This window comes from Entelurus aequoreus, linkage group LG02, assembly GCF_033978785.1.
Source record: "Entelurus aequoreus isolate RoL-2023_Sb linkage group LG02, RoL_Eaeq_v1.1, whole genome shotgun sequence".
Lineage (NCBI taxonomy): Eukaryota > Metazoa > Chordata > Actinopteri > Syngnathiformes > Syngnathidae > Entelurus > Entelurus aequoreus.
Window position 1 is genome coordinate 79,167,181 of NC_084732.1, and position 10,000 is coordinate 79,177,180.

Genomic DNA, 10,000 nt, shown 5'->3' on the forward strand with positions numbered 1-10,000 from the left:
TAACCAGAAAAACCTGTAACTTTTTTAAAAATGTTTTACTATACCAAACAATACATTGCGGAAAACGTGTTGAATTAATACACCATTCCTAGTTTTTAGGCAGAAAGTGCAGGACCATGACCACCGTCCTCCCTAGCCACTTCAAATTTTGCAGCTTTATCAATATTTTTCTTAATAAAATCATGTCACTGTTTGACTCCGGCCTATAGTCAAAACATGCATATGTAACAAACCCCAAAACCAGTGAAGTTGGCACATTGTGTAAATGGTAAATAAAAACAGAATACAATGATTTGCAAATCCTTTTCAACTTATATTCAATTGAATAGACTGCAAAGACAAGATATTTAACATTCAAACTGGAAAACTTTGTTATTTTTTGCAAATATTAGCTCATTTGGAAATTGATTCCTGCAACATGTTTAAAAAAAGCTGGCACAAGTGGCAAAAAGGACTGAGAAAGCTGAGGAATGCTCATCAAACACTTATTTGGAACATCCCACAGGTGAACAGGCTAGTTGGGAACAGGTGGGTGCCATGATTGGGTGTAAAAGCCTCAGTCATTCACAAACAAGGATGGGGCGAGGGTCACCACTTTGTGAACAAAGGCATGAGCAAATTGTCCAACAGTTTAAGAACAACATTTCTCAACGAGCTATTGCAAGGAATTTAGGGATTTCACCATCTATGGTCCGTAATATCATTAAAAGGTTCAGAGAATCTGGAGAAATCACTGCGCGTCACATTGAATGCCCGTGACATTGGATCCCTCAGGCGGTACTGCATCAAAAAGCGACACCAGTGTGTAAAGGATATCACCACATGGGCTCAGGAACACTTCAGAAAACCACTGTCAGTAACTACAGTTGGTCGCTACATCTGTAAGTGCAAGTTAAAACTCTACATTACAAAGCGAAAGCCATTTATCAACAACACCCAGAAACGCCGCCGGTTTTGCTGAGCTCGAGCTCATCTAAGATGGACTGATGCAAAGTCTAAAAGTGTTCTGTGGTCTGACGAGTCCACATTTCACCTGAAAAGCCTCAAAAGTTGGTTTCCTCAGTTCCCAAACGTTAAGTAAGTGTTGTCAAAAGGAAAGGCCATGTAACACAGTGGTAAAAAAAGCCCCTGTGCCAACTTTTTTGCTGCCATTAAATTCTAAGTTAATGATTATTTGCAACAAAAAAAAACAAAAAAAAAGTTTCTTAGTTCAAACATTAAATATCTTGTCTTTGCAGTCTTTTCAATTGAATATAAGTTGAAAGGGATTTGCAAATCATTTTATTCTGTTTTTATTTACGAATTACACATGCCAACTTCACTGGTTTTGTACAAAGTTTTGGCCCAAGTTAAGCATTTACTAGCATAAAAAAAATATGTAAGGTAGTTGTGTTCAAGAAGTTAAAGTACCAATGATTATCACACACACACACTAGGTGTGGTGAAATGTGTCCTCTGCATTTGACCCATCCCCTTGTTCACCCCCTGGGAGGTGAGGGGAGCAGTGGGCAGCAGCAGTGCCGCGCCTGGGAATCATTTTTGGTGATTTAACTCCCAATTCCAACCATTCATGCTGAGTGCTAAGCAGGGAGGTAATGGGTCCCATTTTATAGTCTTTGGTATGACTCGGATTATGACTAGACTATGTCTCCCGGCTGGCCTGGGAACGCCTCGGGATCCCCCGGGAGGAGCTGGACGAAGTGGCTGGGGAGAGGGAAGTCTGGGCTTCCCTGCTTAAGCTGCTGCCCCCGCGACCCGACCTCGGATAAGCGGAAGAAGATGGATGGATGGATGGTATGACTCGGCCGGGGTTTGAACTCACAGTCACAACCTACTGATCTCAGGGCGGACACTCTAACCACTAGGCCACTGAGTAGGTGAACTGTGTGTCTATATTACTGTACAGTGTGTGTCTTAATAGTATTATTATATTGGGTAAGAAAAGTGTAAAGGTGACTATAAGCCTGTTATTTCATGTCTAAAGGGCTTTAATGACGTTTGAAACTGTCTTTTAAAGGTCATAAAAAATAGTCAAGGACAAATTGGACGTGCAAAGCTTATTGAAAGATGTGCGAATATGCAGAACATTTCAGAATTGAAATCAGACCGCATTTAGGAGCTGATAATATACAGTAAGTACAGTGTTGCCTCAGTTTACGTGCACCCCGATTATCGCATGATTTGTTTTCTTGAATGTTCTTTAAATTATTTGCCCCGGTTGTCGTGTACCGTCAGAGTTAGCGTACGGCCAAACAATATGCGCGTCATCCCGTGAAATCGAAGGACCAATTGCTCAATCCATTGCTTTCGGTCTCCCCTAGAGGGGGTGGGGGTTACCCACATATGCGGTCCTCTCCAAGGTTTCTCATAGTCATTCACATCGACGTCCCACTGGGGTGAGTTTTTCCTTGCCTGTATGTGGGCTCTGTACCGAGGATGTCGTTGTGGCTTCTGCAGCCCTTTGAGACACTTGTGATTTAGGGCTATGTAAAAAAACATTGATTGATTGATTGATTGACCAAAGAAAGTTGCGAGGACTAGCACTTTAACAAAGAAGGCGAGAAACACGGTTTCGTGGAAAAGTACAAAGGTGGCGTTCTTCTTGGCTCTTCTTCCTCCCTCTCCGCTTGTCGCCATCTTTGCCAACAACAGTCTTCAATAAAAGGTAAATATGACGTTGCATTTTGCATTCAAACTAATGATTCTTTATTAATGGAGGTTAATTTGTGTGTTTATTACAAAAGCTTATTTGGACACATCTAACTGATTTTTTTGTATTGATTTTTTTTACATCAAATTATGCTTAACATTTCATTGTATTAAAAATGTGTTAAAATACAGTGTTTTAAACTTCAGTGTAAAATAATGCAGTGCAGAAATATTTGTTGCTTCACGACGTCACGTGACTTCAAACTTGACACCTCATTGGCTCGATCGATTTCTTCAGTCCTGAATTACCGGACTTTTCAAGCAACCAATATTTCTGCACTGAATTTTTATACACTGAATTTTAAAACACTGTATTTTGACAAACTGAATTTTTTCTTATTTTTGTCAGCATAATTTAAACAATTCAGTGTCCAGAAAAAGCTTTCGCAATAAAGGCACTAATGAACTTCCATATCAGTGATTCTCAAACTGTGGTCGTGGTTTGCCCAAAAAAATAAAAAATCCATCCATCCATTTTCTACTGCGTATTCCCTTCGGGGTTGCGGGGGGCGCTGGAGCCTATCTCAAATCACTTAATTAAATATTCAAACACAGTGTTACCGTTCAAACTGTGTGTAATATTGCAGTGTCCAAAATATTAGATATACTCGTTAAATAAAACATTTGCCTTGTTTTTATTGAATACTTAGGCCTATTGTGCTACTGTGTAGGGCTGCAACTAAACAACTAATTTGATAATCGATTAATCTGTCGATTATTACTTCGATTAATCGATTAATAATCGGGTAAAAGAGACAAAGTACATTTCTATCTTTTACAATATTTTATTGAAAAAAACCCAGCATACTGGCACCATACTTATTTTGATTATTGTTTCTCAGCTGTTTGTAAATGTTGCAGTTTATAAATAAAGGTTTATAAAAAATAAAAAAATTTAAAAAAGTAGTCTCTGCGCATGCGCATAGCATAGATCCAACGAATCGATAACTAAATTAATCGCCAACTATTTTTATAATCGATTTTAATCGATGTAATCGATTAGTTGTGGCAGCCCTACTACTGTGTTTTACTGTTGGTCAGTATGGTGGTAAATGGATTTTTTTGAAGTGGTACTTGGTGAAAAAAGTTTGAGAACCACTGCTTTAAATTCTTAAATGTCTTGTTTTCTCTTTGAATACCTTTTTCCAATGGCATGACTGACATTCACGTTCATTCCCGGGATGCTTCAGGTCCCTTCAGGTCCTCTGGGCTGCACCTGAAGTCCCTCGCGGTGGTACGTGTCAAAACGTGTGGTGACCTCGCAGCGGATGAGAAGGGTGTCGTCCTTGATGAAGGCTCGCTGATTCAGCTGCTGCAGGTGCAAGAAAGTCACGTAGCCGAACCCTTTGGGGTTGCGCGGAATGGTAGGCCTCTGGAAGGCTTGAAGGTCCGGCTTGGACTCCATCACCTCCATGTGGTGCTGCGCGTCGGGGCCCTGGTCCAGGATGGCGAGGCGGATGGTGCCCTGGAAGGGCCAGGTGAGTTGTTCGTCGAAGGCTCCTTGCATGGTGTGGACAAAGAGGGAGATGTAGTTGGAACATCGCGGGGCATTGGGGGTTTGTATGTGGAGGCGCAGGCACAGTTTGTAGCCCGGCCGGCCCGTGTAGAAGCCCGGGCTGTGCTCGATCACAGGCAGGCCCGCGTCTTGGTTGCGCAGGTGGGTGGAAAAGGCGTTGAGGCGCCAGATGAAGATTCCGTTACATTGCTGGGCCCCCAGCTCCTTCACGGTCTCCTCCAGCGTAGACACCTTTCGCTGGAGCTCTGCAAGCTGCCCCACCTGTGCGACAAAAGGGAAATAAGAACAAAGTTTTCAACTGTTTGTGGAAACTTTCCTTATTTCTTTGTATTGCTTAAAGTTAGTTTAGCGGTTAGCTTAGCTGCTCCTGCCTTGCTCTCTCGGTGTATGACACGTTTAGTCTCATCCTCCAGTGATAAGGGTACATAAGATACAAAGAAATGCAGTTTAATTGTAATGGAGGTGATTATTATTAACTTGGATTGTGTATGGAGACACACAATTAGCTGCTAGCCACTTGTATGCAGGGGGACTAAAATAAACACAGTGTCAGCCAGAGATCAGCATTAAAAGGCACTAATCGGCAATGGTGATCATGTACTTTTTCACAAAAATCAGTATGGGCTCATCCCTAGTGTGGACATGCAAAATGAAGCACTGTACCCGAGTATCATTCAAGATGATGAGCTCACGGAGCTGGTGATCCTGTTTCACTAAACGTCCGTCCATTTCCCGGATCCTCAGCATCTCTTCGCTATGCTGACATGGTGCACTGCTGCTGCAGCTCGCAGCTCCCCGACAGGATGATGGGGACACCGCGGCGGCCCCTCGATCCCCACAAGAAACCGGAGATCCGTGACTCCAAAGTGATTTTGGCGCCGTGCCGTTGAGGCTATAGCTGCGCAAGAACTCCGCCATGTAGCGCATGTGCCTCTGGGTGAAATCTTGCATGTGCTGAGCCAGGTTGTGGCGCTGCATCTATGAAGGATTACACACATTGTTAAAGGGGAACTTCACTTTTTGGTTCACAATTATGAGAGACAGGAACATACGTCTTTTTTTATTTATTTTAAAGATGATGAAAAAAAACGCTTGGAAGATGCGGCTAATGGGAGTCACCGTTGCAGCCTTCAAAGCCCTCTAAGACAACTTTCTAAACCCTCTAACGTTTTATATACAGACTGCAAGTCTATATATAATGTAGTAACAGACATGTTCATAACAATATGTAATATGTACAATATTTACCGTATTTTGGCCATTTTTAATCATTGTCGGATTTAATTCCTCGGCGCATTGATTTCCATTTAAAGTTAAAAGTTAAAGTAAAGTTAAAAGTACCCATGATTGTCACACACACACTAGGTGTGGCGAAATTATTCTCTGCATTTGACCCATCACCCTTGATCCCCACCTGGGAGGTGAGGGGAGCAGTGAGCAGCAGCGGTGGCCGCACCCGGGAATCATTTTTGGTGATTTAACCCCCAATTCCAACCCTTGATGCTGAGTGTCAAGCAGGGAGGTAATGGGTCCCATTTTTATGGTCTTTGGTATGACTCGGCCGGGGTTTGAACTCACGACCTACCAATCTCAGGGTGGACACTCTAACCCAGGGGTACCCAAACTACGGCCCGCGGGCCGCATCCGGCCCCCCAGCATACAAAATCCGACCCACAGGAAGTCCCAAGAAAAAAAACTTTTTTTTTTTTTTTTTTTAATCTTTCCTTTCTAATCCATTTTCTACCGCTTGTTACTCTTGGTGTATCCTAGCCGCTCAGGCAAATCCTACTGTCTAAAAATGAATTTTCCCATCGATAACGTGACAATGTTAAATATTGATGAACATCAATGTTAATTGATGTTAAATGACAAAACGGATTATAAAGACAATGTATACATGTATACAAACATATAAACACAACACATTTTTTTAACCCAATGCGGCCCCCCGAGTCAAAAAGTTTGGGGACTCCTGCTCCAACCACTAGACCACTGAGCAGGCTCCGTTTCCATTTCCATTTCCATAGCAGCGCACTTCCGACTTCTGGCAAAAAATGTGTCCTACTTCCGGAAACAAAGGCGTGTGTCTACTAACCATGGCAGATTCGGTAACAAACAACAAAGATGACAATTTTTTAACAAAAGAAGATTCACAACCTTATCTTTTTTAACCTGAATATACGGAGGATGAACTGCTGCTTCTAGAAGCCAGCACAAAGGAAGAGTGAGACGTTGGAGCCATGCTATTACGACATAAATGGAGTGCTTACCCAACTAAACCTGACAAAAACGTCCCTGGCCAGCTGGACCAAACGCACAACTGTCCATCGAGTGAGTCACACTTTATATTGATCACGATACATGCAGCACGTTATGTATATGTTATCATGACAGACAGAATACGCTGTCTGGCTAGCTGTGTACAAACAAAACATGAAATGTGGGCTAATACTTTACATATACTGTAATATGATTATTCATGTTTTTCAGTCAGTACAGATTGGTGTCTTATCGCAGTGTTGTGCATTACAAATTCAAACGCGTGTCGTCGTAAAAGCTGGCTTATCTCTTGCCGTAGTTAGCTTTTACGGCTAGTACAGAAGCATGCCGATGTGTTACTACGCTTAAAAAATAAATAATAATAATACAATAACAATGTTGCTACAACTTAGTTATTATACAGGTTACGCACATAAATTAAGTATTGTTGACGGTTTTTAAATGCAATTTTAAAGTGATTTAGAGGTAGAATGTATTGCTCCCATTAGCTGCATGGCTAACTACCAAGAACGAGACGATTTTTAACTGTTAGAATGCAAAAAAAATAGTTTGTCTCCTTGTCTTTTATGATTGTGAACGATAGGAGAAATTCCAAAAAAAGTGCAGTTCCCCTTTAAAAGTTGGGAAGTTGTATTTCGGACATTAAAATCAAATCACCTACCCTTTCCTCACATCCAAAGGGGCTAAAGGTGCAGGCAATCGGGGCTTTAGGGCAATCTGTATCACAATGAGAGTCCAACTGTAAAATAAAATCTTTCATTATTCAACTCACAGTTTTAAGCATCACTGCATTGTGACTCAATATCAACATATTCATTTCAAGGACTTTAAATCCCAGAAAATCATTCAAAAACCCTTTTAAATGTGATGGATCCCCATAGTGTTAACAATGAACTGAATCTACTGAACGTCAACTTAACTGCATGACAGCTGGGAGTCAAACTTTTCAAATTGACTTACCTGGTCTCGAATGAGATCCAGCTCACAGTACTGGCACTTAACGTTAGCAAAGGGACACTGCTGCTCGTGAAGCTGAAAGAGCAACCAAAGCAAATTGAATGAGCGGCAATGGGCCCTCACTGGTGCCACGTGACGTGGGAAATAAAACAAGGTGAATACTAGTGCGACAAACAGGGTCTGTGGTACCTCTTTCTCCTCGTATACAAAGCTTGCAACGCAGTCTGGACAGCTCATGGGTCTCCTTCGGCACTCGATGGTTTTGTGTTCTTCTAAGCAAGTTTTTTTCACAGACTGTTGGCACTGTGGGCAGGGTACGGTCGCAAATGGACACTGTGCCAAATGATTCTGGAGGAGGAGAGAGAATGGAAACCATGTTTGAGGATAAAATACCATTAGTCTAGTCTTTACGATGTTCTTTTGTTCATCTGTCAATAAGTAAAACTGAAATGGATCAAAAGAATGGAAGAATCATTGAAGCAGGCTTCGTACCACAGCAAGTTCTAATTGTGATGAGACCGGACTTTTCTGTAAAAATACTTTTTTCACAGCGGATGAGAAGATCTACTCCATCTTTCAAGGCACACCCACGATCCATCACCCACTTGTTATGTTTGTCTGATAAACAGTAAGCTATCGCACTTTCGTTTGTGTTCAAAGTGTAAAATCCTTCACCAAGATATTAACTTTTGTCGAGACTGGAACCCATTATTCATATTTAAATTGCTTCTCATAGAGAAATTTGCTTCACAATATAAACTTTTCGATTTACAAACCCTGTTCAAGAACCATTCAAATTCGTAGATTGAGGTTTCACTGTATCAGACCCCTTTAAACATTAAACTACACCCATATAGTTACCCTTACACTTGCTTCACCCTATATAGTACCTTTGAGTGTGGTGTACTTTAGATTACAGTACTCACCGGTAGCACGGCGAATCGCCCGGCCACTACAACACAGCTACTACATGTAAATACTTTGTTCCATCCTGGGTAACTCCTCTAAGTTGTTCTGCAAAAACCTGGTCAACCTGACAGTCGCAGCTACGATCATTAGCCATGTTGTTCACATAGCATGTCATCGTTAGCATCGCTCAAGCCAAAGCTTTTGTTAGTGATGTCGAAAATTAAGTGCATCAAACGTGTTTATCACCACTTTGGCCGGCCAGCTGCTGGTAGTTAATAGCACTCTTATTAGTAGAGGTGGGAATCTTTGGGCACCTCATGATTCGATTAACGTATTTTCCGTACCATAGGGCGCACCGGATTATAAGGCTCACTGCCAATGAATGGTCTATTTTTTTTCCATATATAAGGCGCACCGGATTATAGGACGCATTAAAGGAGTCTTTTTTTTTTTCTTTTTCTAAATGGAAAACACTTCCTTATGGTCTACATAACATGTAATAATGGTTCTTTGGTCAAAATGTTGCGTAGATTATGTTTTACAGATCATCTTCGAGCCACTTTCTGACAGTCGCTTCCGGATGTGCCGTTTTGTGGGCGGTCTTATTTACATGGCTCACCTTCGACAGCGTCTTCTCACCGTCATCTTTGTTTGCGTTTATCATTTGCAACTTAAAAAAAAACAATTCATTTGGAATAAGAAACAGTTCAATTAATTCCCACATATATTAAATGAATGAAAAAGTGTGCAAAACTGGACCATAAAAAAGGGCCCGATAGTAAATGGGCTGGCTGGAACTATGTCTAATAATCGATTCTATAATCGTCCAAGTGCGATGCATCTAAAAATCTATTATTTCCCCCACTTCTACTTATTAGCCTAAAGTACTGCGCTAAGTCCAACGCTACTGTTGTCTTTTGATATCTCTCATGTCAAAGGCTCACCAATGTAGAATTGTGTTGTTGATGAGGCACAGGAATTGAATATGAAGTCCATTAACAAGTTGTTTTTTCAAAACTTGGCTAACTGGACAGTTGCAGCTACGGTCATTAGCTTTGTTGTTAACATTGCGTATTAGCATAAGACTTATTTTAACACTTCAAGCTAAAAACATGTATAATATGCTTAAAAAAAGTGTTTTTTTTTCATTTTAACATCTGCGATGCAGTGAAGCTACAATATTTAAAGCGCAATGTAGCGAGGCACGGCTGTATTTGAAAATGTGACATAACTTTTGTTCAGCTTGGAAAAATGTGTACGGACTTTTACCTCCATTACACGGTCAAAGAGTGTGAACTGGCTGAAGCTTAAAAAGAGACATAAAAATTAATAAAAGACTGGCTTATTTCTGACCTCTAAACGTCGGAGCTCCATTTTGTCAGAACATCCAGCGTTTGGACAACGGACAGTGAGGGAAAGAATCTCCCTTTTGGCAAAGTTATCAGGGAAGAGCTGGTCTTCTAACAACATCTCATTGTCCACCGGGCACTTCTGTCCTGTATCCCTGCATGGCAAGAGAAAAACCATCAAGGTAAAACTGCGGTCATGGATGCTGCTTTCATTCCTTATAAACAAACAATAGCCTACCGAATGGACTTCTCAATGCAGCTCTTGCAGAAACGGTGGCCA

The 10,000-nt window shown here is 41.3% G+C and overlaps 1 protein-coding gene across 1 annotated transcript in view; it reads right to left on the reverse strand.

The window, feature by feature from the left end:
- Positions 1 to 556: 556 nt before the first annotated feature.
- The window catches only part of traf6 (TNF receptor-associated factor 6), a 12,586-nt gene continuing 3,142 nt past the window's right edge, over positions 557 to 10,000 (reverse strand). The window contains exons 2-8 of the mRNA XM_062033136.1: positions 9,959 to 10,000; positions 9,725 to 9,875; positions 7,652 to 7,810; positions 7,466 to 7,537; positions 7,167 to 7,244; positions 4,889 to 5,203; positions 557 to 4,486 (exon numbers count right to left, since the gene is read on the reverse strand). The exon at positions 9,959 to 10,000 is cut by the window's right edge and continues 281 nt beyond it. Coding sequence (XP_061889120.1) covers positions 3,896 to 4,486; positions 4,889 to 5,203; positions 7,167 to 7,244; positions 7,466 to 7,537; positions 7,652 to 7,810; positions 9,725 to 9,875; positions 9,959 to 10,000 — 1,408 coding nt within the window. The 3' untranslated portion in view covers positions 557 to 3,895. The remainder of the gene's footprint in view (positions 4,487 to 4,888; positions 5,204 to 7,166; positions 7,245 to 7,465; positions 7,538 to 7,651; positions 7,811 to 9,724; positions 9,876 to 9,958) is intronic.